At 39.8% G+C, this 17,893-nt stretch overlaps 1 protein-coding gene across 4 annotated transcripts in view; it reads left to right on the top strand.

Annotated features, from left to right (window-relative positions):
• Window positions 1-17,893, top strand: part of FANCI (FA complementation group I) — a 97,411-nt gene that overhangs the window by 54,476 nt on the left and 25,042 nt on the right. For all 4 annotated transcript variants that reach the window (XM_045448675.1, XM_045448674.1, XM_045448676.1 and 1 more), the window contains exons 13-18: window positions 3,443-3,623; window positions 5,466-5,553; window positions 9,989-10,119; window positions 10,594-10,664; window positions 12,190-12,304; window positions 13,752-13,874. In XM_045448675.1, the coding sequence (XP_045304631.1) occupies window positions 3,443-3,623; window positions 5,466-5,553; window positions 9,989-10,119; window positions 10,594-10,664; window positions 12,190-12,304; window positions 13,752-13,874 (709 nt within the window). The remainder of the gene's footprint in view (window positions 1-3,442; window positions 3,624-5,465; window positions 5,554-9,988; window positions 10,120-10,593; window positions 10,665-12,189; window positions 12,305-13,751; window positions 13,875-17,893) is intronic.

The raw sequence follows: 17,893 nt of genomic DNA, 5'->3' as shown, positions 1-17,893 counted from the left end.
CTTTTAGGGCACCTGGGTGGCTCAGTCGGTTAAGCAACAGGCTCATGGTGCTTGAGTTCGGGCTCTGCGTCGGGCTCTGCACTGACCCTGCTTAGGATTCTGTCTCCCCCTGTCTCTGCTCTCCCCCTCTTTCTCAATCAATCAATCAATAAATCTTTAAAAAAGTAAAGGATAATAATCTGAGTCTTGTCATATCTGAAAATGTCTTCAATTTGCCCTTGCATCTGAACAATAGTTTGACTTCTAAGTTTACAATCATTTTTCGTTGTCTTTTTGCATCTAGAATTACTAATGAAAGTTTGATGATTATCTGATTCTTTGTACTATTGTAGATAATCTGTTATTTTCTTGATGGGAATTTTTAAGACTTCATTTCTATTTTTGATATTCTGAAATTTAACACAATTTACAGAAGTTCCTTTTTAAATTCATTCCTCCTTGAGGTGCCTGGGTGGCTCAGTCGGTGGAGTATTTGACTTCAGCTCAGGTCATGATCTCACGATTTGTGGGTTCGGGCCCCATATCAGGCTCTGTGCTGACAGCTCAGAGCCTGGAGACTGTTTTGGATTCTGTGTCTCCCTCTCTCTCTGCCCCGTTCCCGCTCATGCTCTTTCTCTCATAAACATTAAAAAAATTAAGTAAATAAATTCATTCCTGCTTGATACTTGGTATGCCCTTTCACTTATAAGGATTCATGTCTTTCTTAAACTCTGTTTTTCTTATTTTCTTTGATTGATCCCTCCCTTTATCTCCATTCTCTTCTATTAGCTATAGGAATTTTTTTTTTTTTAATGTATATTTAAGAAAGAGAGCACAAGCAGGGAAGGGGCAGAGAGAGAGGGAGACACAGAATCCAAAGCAGACTCCAGTCTCTGAGCTGTCAGCTCAGACAGAGCTGGACGCAGGGCTTGAACCCATGAACCGTGAGATCGTGACCTGAGCCAAAGTCAGACATTTAAACAACTGAGCCACCCAGGCACCCCAGCTGTAGGATTTCTTGATCTATGTGCCATGTCTCTTAATTTTTCTTTGAAGTTTTTCATATTTTTATCTTTTTATGTGAACTTCTACAAAAATCCCTTAGTTCTCTTATTTCATTAATATGTTCTTCAGCTCTGTTTATTTTACTCTTAGGTTTAACTGCTGAATTTTACACTCCAGCAGTCATGTTTTTCATTTCTAAAATTGACAATTGGTTCATTTTTCGTAAGTGTTTTTTTGTTTCATGCTGTAATATTCTTATTAAGGATATTTTTTAGACTTTTAAAATCTTCTGTTGGTTCCTTTTACCTCAGTTGTTAGTTCTCTTCATTGAGTTTGATGCTTTTCTTTCAAGGTGGTATTTTTTTCTTACATGTGGTGATTATTGGTCGTCTCATTATTACTTTTGGAGTTCCCTGATTTGTCTGAGAATGCCATGTTTAATACAGCTTACCTCTGATGTAAGGATAGAGGTAGGGGGTGCCAGGACTTAGCCTCCCTGATTCTGCAGCATGTTGCTGTACTCTCAGTGCTGCTCTGCCTCTTAGGCCAAAGCTCCTCCACTCAGAGATCCCACCTCTCAACAGGCTCAGTGTTGCTCACTTCTTGGCATAAACTGGGGGCGTATGGTGAGCTGTTGGGGAAGAAGGTACACGGAAGGATGCTGTGTACCCAGCTGATCGTGTGGGGGGATTCCAGCCAGTCGTCACAGAAGTTGCCCCAGAGTTCCTGCCAGTGCCTGGCATATCTGCCCTTGGTATCTGCTTTTGGAGCCACCCCTTCACTTTGCACTGTGTGGTCAGTGGCTTCATCTTTCGTTCTCGTGTTAGATTACTTTTCACTTTTCTTTTTTTAAGTAGGCTCCCTGCCCAGAGGGGAGCCCAGCATGGGACTTGATCTCACGACCCTGAGATTAATACCTGAGCTGAGATCAAGAGTTGGATGCATGGGGCGCCTGGGTGGCGCAGTCGGTTAAGCATCCGACTTCAGCCAGGTCACGATCTCGCGGTCCGTGAGTTCGAGCCCCGCGTTGGGCTCTGGGCTGATGGCTCAGAGCCTGGAGCCTGTTTCCGATTCTGTGTCTCCCTCTCTCTCTGCCCCTCCCCCATTCATGCTCTGTCTCTCTCTGTCCCAAAAATAAATAAACGTTGAAAAAAAAAAAAATTAAAAAAAAAAAAAAAAAGAGTTGGATGCTTAACCAACTGAGGCGTCCAGGTGCCCTTATATTTCTTTGACTTTTTAAGGATTCTTTATTATTATTTTTTTAAGGATTCTTTATAATTTCTAATCTGTCAAAAATGCCTCTTGTTTTTCCACATTATTATGGGTTGTATATATGCACTGTATTTAGGCATATGCACACAGGTGTGTGTATCTTCTCTATCATTTGTAGGTGTTTGGGGTGAGAAGCCTGGAGCATGTGCTCAGTCCATTATCTTGATCCCAGATCTCCAGAGTGAATATTATTAAAGTCTGTCAAAATGTTATGAGAATCTGTTCACGACCGTCTCCTTTATTCTTTAATGCTGTATTATAATTTGCAGCTGTTTAGCAGGTAGATATGATAGAAATGTTACTATAAGCATATCGTTTCCACTGGAGTGGGTAACATTAAATGGTATAAAATGACCAAGGATTCTGTTGCTATGCAAAAGGTTATTTGTAGTTTTAGCTCATGCTTTTGAAATCAGATCGTGCATTGATTCATACTATAAGATGAATATGATATAAATATATGAATGTATAAATATGAACGCAAATATCCCTGCTATAAATATTTACTGTGTGCCTTCTCAATGCTAGTTTTATGCCAGGCTGTATGAGTAAAAATAGGACTACAAGATGGTCTCTATTATAGAGAAAATTTATAAGCACGTATAGAATATAAGTGTTGTTAGTGTTGGAGTGCCTGCGTGGCTCAGTTGGTTAGCTTCTGACATTAGCTCGGTCATGATCTCATGGTTCTTGGGTTCGAGCCCCACACTGGACTCTGTGCTGACAGCTTGGAGCCTGGAGCCTGCCTTGGATTCTGTGTCTCCCTCTCTTTCTGCGCCTCCTCTGCTCATGCTCAGTCTCTCTCAAAAATAAATAAACATTAAAAAAATTTTTTTTAAGTGTTGTTAGTGTCATAGGAGAAGTAGAAGAAGCAACAATTAACTTCCAGTTATGAAATCTTGAATGGAAACGTATAATGGTCAGTACACTGAGATATTCCAGTTTTGTCTGTATGTTTTTGAATATTTTGTAGTTTTTGGATTTTCCCAGTGTTCTGTTAGTGGAAACACTGTACATCCAGGAATTCAGAATTCTGACATAAGGATGCATGAGAAGAAAAGGTTCATGTGAATAGTGTTGGTGATTCAGGTCAAGTTTAGGAAATGTGTAAACATGACAATGAATATAAAGGTAAAGTATCTTTCTAAGTTTTTTTTTTTTTTAACTAAGCTTTGTTTTCTTGCAGTGTTCATAGTTGGGATCATGTTACTCAGGGCCTGGTAGAACTTGGCTTCATTTTAATGGATTCATATGGGCCAAAGAAGATTCTTGATGGAAAAGCTATTGAAACCAGCTCATGTCTTTCTAAAAAGCCAACCCAGCATGCTTGTAAACTGGGAGCTGATATCCTGTTGGAAACTTTTAAGGTGAGACCCTAGTTTGGCAGCCATTCCCTAATTCAATGAAATTATAAATGGGGCATGGCGTTTGCCTGGGAGCTTGGAGGACAAGGAAGTTTTGAGTATGCAGCAGTTTCCAGGAACAGAACTCGGGATAGTAATTGAAATGTGACAGATTCAGCTTGATGGAATGTTTGTATTTTCGTTCTTTGTTTGTATTAGTTTTTCATGTGTTTTAATTTCCCCTTTTTCTCTTTCTTAGACGTTCAAATGTCAATTAGATTTTTATGATTTCCTCTTCTTCCTCCAGTAGTAAATCATTTTTTATCATTTTCTGTTTGGGAGCTTCTTTGGATGCTCTTATCTTATACAAGAAATCTTTTAGGTCACTGTAGAACATCCACCTTGAAGAATCATGTTTTTTGGTTCACTGTTTTTGAAGAACTCAGAATAGTTCTATTTTTTAATTCATTACCATATGACAGTGATCATCTCAATCTTAATTTCTGAAACAGCTTTTAAAAATTCATTTCCTTTCAGCTAAAACAAAAGCTAGATTATGAGGCTAAACAACTTTGCTAATGATTGCTCTATATCATCTTCTTGACATTGAATTGATGTAGCTACACGCCAAAAATGTCTGTTGGAAATGTTATTTGGGGGCTAATTTAAATGTAAATCTAGGGTTCTGATCCAGAATAATGAAGTGAATGCATACAGTAGTCCTTGAGAGCTGTGTGTTAGATGATATAAATGACCCTTCTTAATAGTAATCTGATTAAAAGAATAAAAGATGTTAATATTTTTTGGTTTTTATGTTTTTTAAAGTTTATTTGAGAGAGAGAGACGGGGAGAGGAAGAGAGAGAATCCCAAGCAGGCTCCACACTGTCAGCATAGAGCCCAGTGCAGGTCTCGAACTCACAAACTGTGAGATCATGACCTGAGCTGAAATCAAAAGTTGGGTGCTTAACCAGCCGAGCTACCCGTACACCCCAGTATTGTTTTTAAATTCATGTTTTTTAAAACTAGCGAGGTTCCCTTTGGTTTTACAGATGTTGGCTTTGTCAAGGCATCTATAGAAAATATAATTTACTAATAATCTGTTGTTAGTTTGATGTCTGAAAGAAATTAGTCTGTACCTGGAAGTAATCAAGTTCATGTAAGAATTTGAGTGAAAATTGAAAACAGTTCTTTTTTAAGGTGACTACTGTCCTTCCAGAAGCCGAGGAAGGGTTTGGTGAAGATTTTTGAGATTTCCAGAAATTTTCATGGGCTTTTAAATTTTAAAATAAGTCATGCATACTGTCAGAAATAGGGGTATTAGCATGTAATGGATACCTAAGTAGAATTAGTTCTGTTTGATGCTGAACCGAACATGTGGCAATACTTTCATGTGAGCTCTCTTTTAGGCTAATAAACATGGTAGTTTGCCCTGCTAATGAGTCACCTGAGCACAGAGTGAGGCTAGAATTGAGTGATCATATCTTTCCAGATGATTGACAGTATATCTGTCTTTGAAATAAACAGTCATGGGTGCCTGGGTGGCTCAGTCGGTTAAGCGTCCGACTTCGGTTCAGGTCATGGTATCACAGTTCATGAGTTCGAGTCCCTTGTCGGGCTCTGTGCTGGCAGCTCAGAGCCTCGAGCCTGCTTTGGGTTCTGTCTCCTCTCTCTGCCCCTCCCCCAGTCATGCTCCGTGTCTCTCTCTTTCTCTCTCCCTCTCTCTCTCTCTCAAAAATAAATAAACAGTTTTGAAATAAAGTCATGTTATACTTCTATCCAGACTGTTTTTCATACTGCCTAACATGAATTGATACAACTGTAAGCTGGAGGTCACCATGGAATATTTTATTGCCTGTTCTTTTTAGATCCATGAGATGATCAGACAAGAAATTCTCGAGCAAGTCTTCAACAGAGTTGTGACCAGAGCATCCTCTCCCATCAGTCATTTCTTAGGTATTGAGCTGTGAGAAGGTGGATAAAGTTCTAGGAAATATATTCATGTAAATGTCAATACTGTTTTGGTCCTGGAAAAAAAAGTTTTTAATGCTACAGTAGTTCAATGCAGTATCTTTGATTATGCTGCGAGTGAGACATAAATCCTTCTATGTTGTTATGATTATCAAGAAGGAAAAGGAGGGGCGCCTGGGTGGCTCAGTCAGTTGAGCGTCCGACTTTGGCTCAGGTCATGATCTCGCAGTCCGTGAGTTCAAGCCCCGCATCGGGCTCTGTGCTGACAGCCCAGAGCCTGGAGCCTGTTTCGGATTCTGTGTCTCCCTCTCTCTGACCCTCCCCCTTTCATGCTCTGTCTCTCTCTGTCCCAAAAATAAATAAACGTTGAAAAAAAAAATTAAAAAAAAAAAAGACTGGAAATAGAAAAAAAAATATTTGCCAAATTCTTCAGAAAAATTTTTTTTCTATACTACTGATCTGCTGTTGTTGAATTCTTTTCGTGTGTCATAAAAAGTCTTTAATTTAGTGTTTTTTGAAATATATTTTTACTGGGTATAGAATTCCAAATTGACAGGGTTTTGTTTTTTTCTTTTAGTACTTTAAAGATGTTACTTTACTGGTCTTTTGGCTTTCAGCATTTCTAATTAGTTAGCTTTCATTCATATCTTTGTTCCTTTCTATATAATATATATATTTTTCTTTATCAGTGGTTTTAAGCAATTTATGTGCTTTAGTGTAGTTTTCTCCATGTTTCTGGTTGGAGTTTGTTAAGCTTCTTGAATCTGTAGGTTTGTGGTTTTCATCAAGTTTGGAACATTTTGAGATACTCTCTCTCTTTTTTTAAATGTTTGTTTATTTTGAGAGAGAGAGAACATAAGTAGGGGAGAGGTAGAGAGAGATGGAGAGAGAGAATCCCAAGCGAGCTCCTTGCTGTCAGCACAGAGCCCGAGGTGGAGCTTGATGTCACGAATTGTGAGATCATGACCAGAGCTGAAATCAGGAGTTGGATGCTCAACCTACTGAGCCACCCAGGCACCCCAAGATACGATTTCTTCAAAAACTTTTCTGTCATCTCCCTCCTACCAGCACACACTCCTCCCACCCCTAAACTGTGTTACATGTGTAATAGGCTGCTTTACATTGCCTATATAGCTTACAGATTCTTTTTTAGTCTTTTTTACTGTTTTTAGACAGTTGATACTGCTATAACTTCAAGTTCCCAGATCTTGTACAACAATCTAATTTTTCATCTATAGACATCTGATTTGTATCTTTTTTCATATTTTTGCTCTCCTTAACATGCTTCCCTTACCTTTTTTGAACATATAAATTATATTTATTTTAGTTTTCTAAATATCCTTATTTACTAATCCTATCATTTGTAGCATTTCTGTTTTGTTTTTATTGATTGATTTCTTCCTCATCGTGGGTCATATTTTCCCACCTCTTGCATGCTTTGTAATTTTTTTTTTAATATATTTTTTTAACATTCATTTTTTTTTTTTTTTCAACGTTTATTTATTTTTGGGACAGAGAGAGACAGAGCATGAACGGGGGAGGGGCAGAGAGAGAGGGAAACACAGAATCGGAAACAGGCTCCAGGCTCTGAGCCATCAGCCCAGAGCCCGACGCGGGGCTCGAACTCACGGGCCGCGAGATCGTGACCTGGCTGAAGTCGGACGCTTAACCGACTACGCCACCCAGGCGCCCCTTAACATTCATTTTTGAGAGAGACAGAATGTGAGTAGGGGAGGGGCAGAGGGAGAGGGAGACACAGAATCCAAAGCAGGCTCCAGGCTCTGAGCTGTCAGCACAGAGCCCAACGTGGGGGGCTAGAACTCGCGAACTGTGAGATCACCACCTGAATTGAAGTTGGCTGCTTAACTGACTGAGCCACCCAGGAGACCCTGCATGCTTTGTTATTTTTGATTGGATAGTAGACACTATGAATTTTTACATTGTTAATTTCATGGATTTTTTTTTTCTTTCAAATAATTTTGAGCTTTAAATCTTTTGGAAAACATTTAATCATTTGGATGATTATGTTGTGTTAAGCAAGACCAGGTAGCCTTTAATCTCAGGCTAGTTAGGTTTCACAAATGCCTAAGTATAGAACCTTGTATATCATGAGGTGTCTCCACTGTGGTTGTTGTGAATGTGAACTATTATTTGTCTTTTGTGACCTCTGAGAATAGATCTGCCTGCTTCTTGCTGCTGGGTCTTCCCTTGGCTTCTAGTAGCTTCCTCACAATCATGCACCTACCAGAACACAACTGACATACACAGGGGGCTTCTCGCACATCTCCGGGGCCCTCTTCCCGTGTAGCTCTTTCCTTTCTAGAACTCTGCCCTGTGAGTTCTTGCTGCCTTGGCTTTTTGAATTCCCACCTCCATCTCTTTAAATTGGGAAGACCACTGGGCTCAGAGTTTCCCCTCTCTGTGCTGCTGCCTAGGAACTCTCTAGGCGGTAAGATGGAGCAGTTCTAAGGCATACCCCATTTATTTCCCTTCTCTGGGGGACCATGGGCCTGCACTGCTTGTCTAGTGTCTGAAAATTATTAATATAATTTGGCCCTTTTTGTTATTGTTGTTTAAAGTGGGAGGATAAATCTAGTCACTGTTTCTCCATGGTGGTAGGAAGCAGAAGTCTGCTCTTTTTACACATTCTTTTCCTTGTACATGTCATACCTCTTTGCATGACTTCATTTATTTTTGTGGGCTTCGGTGGACATGGCTCCTAAATCTTTATGTCAATCAAGACTGTCCTCATTCCTTGGTCCAGTGCCCCCATTCCTGCTGGATATTTCCATTTAGGTTTTTCTTTTTCCTTTTATTTCAAATGCAATACAGTTTCCTTCCAACAAAGTCCCCTTTCAGTTGTTCGTATTTCTGTTATTTGAAGCCTGACTCTCCAAGTTCCAGAAGTTGGAATTCCTTTTCATTAGCTCAAACTTAGTACCTAAGTTCTCTCATTTTTTGTTACTTTTGTCTTCATTTTTGTGCCCTTCCTTCCCACCTGTTGCCTAGTTTGCAGCCTTACATCCTTGCATTTAGGCTTTTGCCATAGGTTCTGATTTCCCTGCTCTCTCTCATCTCTGCAGCAAGTCAGCCTGCATATGCCACCACATGGTGTTACTAAAATACCACTCTATCACTCAGAAATCACAAGTACCTTCCTTATAAATTATCAGCTCTTTATCCTGGCCCTTTAAGCCCTTGACAATTTGATCCATCCTGCCTTTTCAGCATTAACTTCACTTATTTATTTTTATGAATTCTTCACCCCCGCTTCACAGGATTTTCCAACCCGTTTTCTGAATATGCCCTATACTTCTTTTTCCTCATACTTTTCCCTTTACATCTAGTAGCCCTTTCTGGTTCTTGGTGCATCTAAATGTCAGCCTTCTTTCAGAACCCAGCTTAAATACTTCTTTTCACTCTTCTAAAGCACACCAACTCATAATAATCTCTTCTTCCTTTGAACTCCTCTTTAGCCTCTCTAATATTTGCTAGGCAATAAAATATGTTTGCGATTATTAGATACTTGATGTTGACCCATTATTTATCTCTTTCATGCTTTCAAAATATGTTTTTCTATGACTCCTAATTAAAATTCTTGAAGAGAGATCATGTTTGTGTGGTTTTGTATATTCCTTATAGGACGATACTATACTTGCACTAATAAGTGTTCGCAGCTGGGTTCCTGGGTGGCTCACTCGGTTAAGCGTCTGACTTTTGATTTCATCTCAGGTCATGATCTCACAGTTTGTGAGTTCAAGCCCTGCATCGGGCTCTGTGCTGACAGTGCGAAGACTGCTTGGGATTCTCTCTCCCCCGACTCCTCTCTGCCCCTCTACCACTCATGCTTGTTTTCTCTCTCTCTCTCTCGCTCAAAACTAAACTTAAGGGGCGCCTGGGTGGCTCAGTCGGTTGAGTGTCCGGCTGCGGCTCAGGTCATGATCTCATGGTTTGTGAGTTCGAGCCCCACGTCGGGCTCTGTGCTGACCACTCAGAGCCTGGAGCCTGCTTCGGATTCTGTCTCTCTCTCTCTCTGACCCTCCCCTGTTCATGCTCTGTTTGTCTCTGACTCAAAAATAAATAAACATTAAAAAAAAAACTAAAAAGTTCACAGATACTGACTTCAGCTTAGAAATATGAAGATATTGTATGCTACTTGTCTTGACAGTGTAACAGATTTCTTCCCTTCTTTTAGATAAATTTTTATAATCTTAATATTATCACAGAAGAAAGTTTCAGAAGTACATCCTAGTTACACTGACCAAAGAAAAAGTATATAGGATCAGTAGAAATTGCTATTGCAGTATACTTGACAAAAGACACAAAAAACCTTTTATCATTTATTTTCCCATATTTAATTTTCATTTATTTGAAATATCTTTAGTTTTTGAGACAACTCACTATAGATTCTGTTTTTCAGATTTGCTTTCAAATATCATCATGTATGCACCCCTAGTTCTTCAAAGTTGTTCTGCTAAAGTCACAGAAACTTTTGACTATTTATCCTTTCTGCCGCTTCAAACTGTACAAGGGCTGCTGAAGGCAGTGCAGGTAAGGCTTCAGACTCCTAAGGAATTTGGCAAAACTGAGGTTGAACTGCCTAATGGAAGTCTGATGTGATTCTTCATAAATATAAATGTCTGAGAAATCCTGTATTCCTTGATTTTGAAGCATAAAACTATATTAAAAGTGCGTGAGCCCCGAGCGAGACTCTGTTTCTAAGTGTACCCCCTTCTTCCTGGCACACTTGTGTCTCCCGTGACTCATTGTCAAGTTAGTGAGATAATTGTAAAGCTCTTAGAAATTTGATGACGACAGGTTTAAAGGCATTTCACAATTAGTTTAAATTTAGTATTTCAAAGTATGCTGTTGTCCATATTACTAAGTGTAATAAGCATTGAAACATGTATGTAAAAATAGAACCAAATTTCCTTATATAAGCCAAATAGTGACAGTTTTGGGTAGAAATGAGCAAAGGCTAATAAACTTGGGGGTTTTTCTACCTACTTCTTCTTTGTCTTTCAGCCCCTTCTCAAGGTCAGCATGTCAGTGAGGGACTCCCTGATACTTGTCCTTCGGAAAGCCATGTTTGCCAGGTATCGAAAATCCCGTGAGACCCTGGGAAGTAGTGCCTTCTAATGTTACTCACCATCTTCTCTGCCGTCTCCTTGTACAGCCTGTTCACAGTGGTCCTGCAGATGTCTAACCCAACAGAACAGCTTTCATCAGGCACAGCCTTGTGCTACGTGCAGGGCTCTTTATCGCATCCAGTCTTCAGAGTAACCTGTAAAGTTAGAATTATTACAGTCTCCTCCATACAGATCAGGAAACTCAGGCCTAGAGAAGATAAGTGACTTTCCAGAAGTCAAACAAAGGTTCGTGGAGCTAGAATATGAGCTTCTGATCTCAGGTACTCTGCTGTACACCCCTAGAATAATCTTCAGGACAAGGTTGCAGTGCCAGCTGGCAAGAGTTCTAGAAAGGAAAACATCTTCACTAGGAAAATATTCAAGAAACTCACTCTAGTGAATATTGAGTTACGGTCTAGTGACTGTAGACTAAATTGTTAAGCGGTCTCGGGTATTTTTTGGCTTAGTCAATGCCTCCTGATCTCTTTTCCTTTATTTCTTAGTGTATAAGCTAAAGATGATAATACTGCCTCCCGAAAAGTATTATGGGAGCTAAAGATGATATTACTATCTCCCACAAACGTATTATGGGACCAGTAATAGGTGGAAAACATTTGGTACTTTAAATATATGATGCTCAATTTTTTTTTTTTTTTTTTTTTTTTAATGGTTACTTATTTTTGAGAGACCGCACAAGTGGGGGAGGGGCAGAGAGAGAGAGGGAGACACAGAATCCAAAGCAGACTCCAGGCTCCGGGCTCTGAGCTGTCAACACAGAATCCCAACACGGGGCTCGAACTCATGAACTGTGAGATCATGACCTGAGCCCAAGTCGGACACTTAACCAACTGAGTCACCCAGGCACCCCTAAGATGCTCAGTTGATGTCACATTGACTCTATTATAATGTGTTTGTGGATATACAGAGGAACAACCAGCAAGTATATACTATTATCCCTCTTCTAGAGTTGACGGTTTTTTGTTATTCCTTACCCAGAGGTATGTCTGCTAGGCCAAGGTTTGTATGTCATAACATCTCCCCCATGAATTGATCATTGAGCCTCAGTGAGATGAATGTATCATTTTTCTGGATGGAGGGTTTACAAGGCGCCAAGCACTATACTCCTCTACGAAGAAGGGAAGTGGTCCTTCAGACAATCAGCCGTTTCTATCCTACTTAGTACTTAATATTTGAGTTATTGGCCCATTGTATAGCTTCTCAGTACTCTTGTTCCCCACATAGAAGAAAGTATAGATCGTGTCATGAGGTTAACTAGATAGTGAGAAATCAGCTGAGTTCCTCTACTGCTAACTGCTGTGAACAGCTGATGTTTTATTTTGAGTATATAAATTTATTTTATTTTGCTCTGTGCTTCATTACTTATTCATATTCCTTTTCTGTACAGAGGTAACTGGCTTTTTCTGACCCAGAATCCTATTCCTGTGAAGCTAATATTGTTGGTTAACTATTTCTCTGTCTGTTCCTGAGCTAGCCAGCTTGATGCCCGAAAAGCTGCGGTTGCTGGGTTTTTGCTGCTTCTGAAGAACTTTAAGGTTTTGGGCAGCTTGTCCTCCTCCCAGTGCAGTCAGTCCATCGGTGCCAGCCAGGTAAGGACTGTTAACGCTGGGTTGTCGTGTGCATTCGTGCAGAAGTTGGTGATGTGTACACTGTTCTTTCTCTCTCCTGCTCTGGTTGTACAAATGACCCTGAAACAGAGTCTGATGATGATGGCAGTGGTAACAGCTAACACTTACTTAAAATGATGGGTTTGCTGTGTGCTAGACAGTGCTCTCCACCACGGTAGCTACTAGCCTCAGTGTGGTTGTTGAACTGCATGCTCAGTTGAAATGTGTCTGGCCAAATTGAGTCACGCTGTATGTGTAAAATGCATGCTGCATTTTGAAGATTTAGTGTGAGGTAAGGGAAAATAGCTTGTTATTTTTAATTTTGATTACATGTTGAAATAGTTTTGATATATTTGGTTAAATGTTAATTTCACCAGCATCTTTTTACTTTTTGAATTTGACTACTAGAAAATTTTGAATTAGCAATGTGACTCGCATTTGTGGTTTGTCCTGCTAGGTGGTGTGCTAAGTGTTTTATATTTATTATGTCATTTCATCTTCCTGGTAATCCTCTGAGTCTAGATGTTATTATTATCCCCATTTTTAATAGTTAATTTACTTTGCACAGCCTGGTAATCTGAGAAAATAAGACTTTTTACAGTATTTTGGTAATTCAGACTTTGGAGCAATAAAATTTTTTCTTTTTTTTATTATTTTATGTACTGTGTGATTTGTAAATAGCAAATTAATGAAACAATCTTACTAAGAATCCTTTGTTGCTCTAGTGTGATTCCAAAAAACTTTTGTTCATAACATATGGCACAGATTAAATATTAGGAACACTGGGTGTCATTAGTGTATTGTTAAAATCATCCACATCTTAATAAGAAGACTAAGGCTGAGGAAGGTTAAATGACTTGCCCAAGGTGATGTAAGCAGTGAAGGGTAGAGCTAGGATTTGATCTGTCAGTATTAACTACCTCACTGAGATGCCTGTAGTAAGGGTTAGGAGTCTTGGTCTATAGTTACTGGATTTATTATTTAAAACAAGGGCTGTAATTCTTTGTCTTGTCCATTTCTAAACTAAACATTACCTACCTATAAAACTCTGAGGATTTTGTGGAAGCAAAAAGAGCTAGATTGTGCTAGCTTCTGAAAATATTTCAGGAAGCATTTAGACCTTTTAAGTATAATCAAGTATATTAAGACTACTGGATTCTAGTGGTGAAATCATCTGTGTGCCATCCTAAGCACCTGACATTGCCAAGAAAGACCTTAAGGGATAGAGAAGAGTTAATTTTGTTGAAATGCTTGAAAATTCTTACTCCAAACCAGAATAAGAGTGACGCTTATCACATCCTACTGACGATTTTTGCATATGGGGAAAGCTAAATTTAAGTTTCTTTGACCAAGAACACAGGCTCATTTTACCTTCTTTGTGAAAATTAATTTGGTAAAATATACAGGAACTGGCCTCTCTTCCTTTCAGGTCCATGTGGATGTTCACAGCCGTTACAATTCTGTTGCCAATGAAACTTTTTGCCTTGAGATCATGGATAGTTTGAGGAGATGCTTAGGCCAGCAGGCTGATGTTCGACTCATACTTTATGAGGTAAATCAGAGTGGAAGAAATATAGCAACCCCCAACTAATCCTTTTTATTTTAGTAAGTTTTTTCTGATTGTAAAAGTACAGTTCACTCTTCCTTGATGCAGTTAGGATTGGTAGTTTTGTGATGGCTAGCCAAAAGGTTGTTTAAGGTGAGGAATCATAAAGAATATTTGAGGTGCACCTGGGTGGCTCATTTGGTTGGGCATCCAACTCTTGATTTTGGCTCAGGTCATGATCTCACCATTCTTGAGGTCGAGCCCCACGTCAGGCTCTGTGCTGAGAGTGCACACAGCCTGCTTGGAATTCTTTCTCCACCCCTCCCTTGCTCACGTACACATGTGCACACATACACTCTCAAATCAACATTTAAAAAAAAAAAAAAGGAATGTCCGCACCTGATAAAAGGAATCTGAAACTTGCGTCTGAAATAAATGGTGAAAGACTAAATGTTTTTCCCTGTAATCAAGAACAAAGATACTTGTTCAGCATTATAGTGAGGGTTCTATCCAATACGACGAGAAAAAGAAATAAAGGCATACAGATTTGAAAGGATGAAATGTGGCTGTCTTGATTTGCACTGTATGTAGACAGCAAAGAATCTACAAAAAAGTTTAGTAAGGTGGGATACAAAAACCAATTTTATACTAGCAGTGAACAATTGGAAATCAAAAAAAATTTATGGTAAATAAAAATAAAACACTTAAGGATAGGTTTAACAAAGAATGTACAAGATATGTGCACTGAACACCTCAAAATATTGTTGGGAAATTGAAGAAAAGGTAAATGAAGGATGTGCCATGTTTATAGATTGAAATGCTCAGCACAGTATTTTTAGTAATTTTAGTCTCAAAAAAGTCTGTAGATTCAGTGCAGTCCCAACTGAAATCCCAGGATTTTTTGGACAGAAATGAAGTTGATTCTAAAATGTAAAGGACATAGGGGTCCCTGGGTGTCTGTCAGTTGGGTGTCTAACTCTTGGTTTTGGCTCAGGTCACGATCTCACAGTTCATGAATTCAAGCCCTGCATCGGGCTTGGAGCGTCCTTGGGATTCTTCTCCCTCTCCCTCTCCCTCTCTCCCTCTCTCCCTCTCTCCCTCTCTCCCTCTCTCCCTCTCTCCCTCTCTCCCTCTCTCCCCCTCTCCCTCTCCCTCTCTCCCCCTCTCCCCCTCTCCCCCTCTCCCCTTCTCCCCTTCTCCCCTTCCCCCTCTCCCCCTCTCCCCCTCTCCCCCTCTCCCCTTTTCCCTCTCCCCTTCTCCCTCCCCCCTTCTCCCTCCCCCCTTTCTCCCTCCCCCCCTTTCTCCCTCCCCCCTTCTCCCTCCCCCCTTTCTCCCTCCCCCCCTTTCTCCCTCCCCTCTCAAAAACAAAGAAACATTAAAAAAAATAAAATGTAAAGGACCTAGAAGGATCAAGACAATAGAAAAAGTATGAAGTTGCTCAGTGGTTTTTGACCAATATCCCAAGGTAATTTAGTAGAAAAAGGATGATCTTGTCAACAAGCTGTACTGGAACAATTGTTTATTGTATTTGAAGGGGGGTTCCCCAAAACCACCATGTTTAAAGATTTCTCTGGGAGGACTTTTAAACTCCGCATATATTAATTCTCACGGCTAACTATATTCTAGTTAAGGGATACAAAGCAAAATCAGCAGAAGCAAGGGATACGTAGGGTAAAGTCAGGAAGAAACCAGGTGCAAGCGTCTAAGAATCCTCTCCAGCTGGGATTGCACAGTATGCACTTAATTCCTTCAGCAAATGAGTTGTGTCAACACATCAGTAGATAACAATTCCTCAGTAAAGGAAGCTTATTAGAGATTTGGTACCCAAAGTTTTTACGGGGTGCTGGTTTACATAGGCACTTGTGCTTATTAGCACATATCCAAATTCCAAACTTCCAGAAGAAAATAAAAATATTCAGCATAAACCACATTGTACAGTTTATACACAGTAAATTTCTATCATTTAGGGAAAGCTTTTTATCGGTGTAGGGGACTGTTTACCAGCCAGATTCCCAGCCACCCATCAAGGGGCAATCTTGCAAGCAGGCTTTACTAAGGATGACAGTCTCAGATCTACTGTTTTAACTCTTCTCTGCAGTCCTCCACATGCAAAAAAGAATCTGCACTGAATGTAGCTCCAAATTTTAAAACTTAACTTGATACAGATCATGGACTGATCTATTAGGATATCGGTGTTCATTTGTTCATTAAAGACGTCACATCATCGATTTGTAAAAACTCTTTATGTGTCGGTATCAACACTGGTCATACTTGTTGCAGGATGTAGGGCAGATGACTGTTTCCTAGATGATGCTGATGATGATACTTTATGTATATATGTATGTATGTATGTATTTTACATCCAAATTAGTTAGCATGTAGTGCAACAGTGATTTCGGGAGTAGATTCCTCAGTGCCCCGACCCATTTAGCCCATTCCCCCTCCCAAACCCCCTCCAGTAACCCTCTGTTTGTTCTCCATATTTATGAGTCTCTTATGTTTTGTCCTCCCTGTTTTTATATTAATTTTGTTTCCCTTCCCTTATGTTCATCTGTTTTGTCTCTTCAAGTCCTCACATGAGTGAAGTCGTATGATTTTTGTCTTTCTCTGACTAATTTCACTTAGCATAATATTCTCCAGTTCCATCCACATAGTTGCAAATGGCAAGATTTCATTCTTTCTGATTCCGAGTAATACTCTATTGTATATATATACCACATCTTCTTTATCCATTCATCCATCGATGGACATTTGGGCTCTTTCCATACTTTGGCTTTTGTTGATAGTGAAACTGCACACCTGTATCCCTTGGATAAATACCTAGTAGTGAAATTGCTAGGTCGTAGGGTAGTTCCATTTTTAGATTTTTGAGGAACCTCCATACTGTTTTCCAGAGTGGCTGCACCAGCTTGCATTCCCACCAACAATGCAAAAGAGATCCTCTTTTTCCGCATCCTTGCCAACATCTGTTGTTGCCTGAGTTGTTAATGTTAGCCATTCTGACAGGTGTAAGGTGATATCTCCTCATGGTTTTGGTTTGTATTTCCCTGATGATGAGTGATGTTGAGCATTTTTTCATGTGTCAGTTGGCCATCTGGATGTCCTCTCTGGAGAAGTGTCTGTTCATGTCTTTTGCCCATTTCTTCACTGGATTATTTAAAAATTTAATATTTGTTAACGCTAATTTTCCTTTGTGTCTTCTCTTTAAAAAAAAAAAATGTTGGGGCGCCTGGGTGGCTCAGTCGGTTAAGCGTCCGACTTCGGCTCAGGTCATGATCTCGCAGTTTGTGAGTTCAAGCCCTGCGTCGGGCTGTGTGCTGACAGCTCAGAGCCTGGAGCCTGTTTTGGATTCTGTGTCTCCCTCTCTCTCTCTGACCCTTCCCTGTTCATGCTCTGTCTCTCTCTGTCTCAAAAGTAAATAAACGTTAAAAAAAAAAAAAATTCTTTTTTTAAATAAAAAAAAAAATAAAAAAATGTTTAGGGGGTCAACTCTCATTTACTTTTTCTCACAAATGAACCATACAGTCTTTTTCCCAGTTCCAAAAAGAAAGTTCTCCCCAGGATTTAATTTTTTTTTTTTTAAGTTATTTATTTATTTTGGGAGATAGCACACATGAAGGGAGGGGCAGAGATAGAATCCCAGGCAGGCTCCACAGTGTCAGGGCAGAGCCCCATGCAGGGCCTTATCCCACGAACTGTGAGATTATGACCTGGCTGAAATCAAGAGTCAGATGCTTAACTGAGCCACCTAGGCCCCCCCACCACCAAGATTTTAACTTAAGTAGTTTTTAACTATGACTGGGAAATACTGGATGGGAAGAAATATCACACAGTCATTTACTTTAGAGTGCTCAGGGCCAGGAGACATTTTTGAAGCGCTGGAAAGTAAGTGGAAATAATGTCCTAAAAGGGAAGGCTGTTAATGTAGGATGAGAGAAAAGAATGAAGACCTGGAACAGTCTTGACTGTAAAGGAGCCAAGTACTCCAAATCCAGAAATGACCTGTTGTTTAAAAATTATGATGA

The sequence above is a fragment of the Leopardus geoffroyi genome, chromosome B3, assembly GCF_018350155.1.
Source record: "Leopardus geoffroyi isolate Oge1 chromosome B3, O.geoffroyi_Oge1_pat1.0, whole genome shotgun sequence".
NCBI classification, from domain to species: Eukaryota; Metazoa; Chordata; class Mammalia; order Carnivora; family Felidae; genus Leopardus; species Leopardus geoffroyi.
Note: the sequence above shows the minus strand (reverse complement) of the source record. Positions and strands in the feature narration are given on the sequence as shown.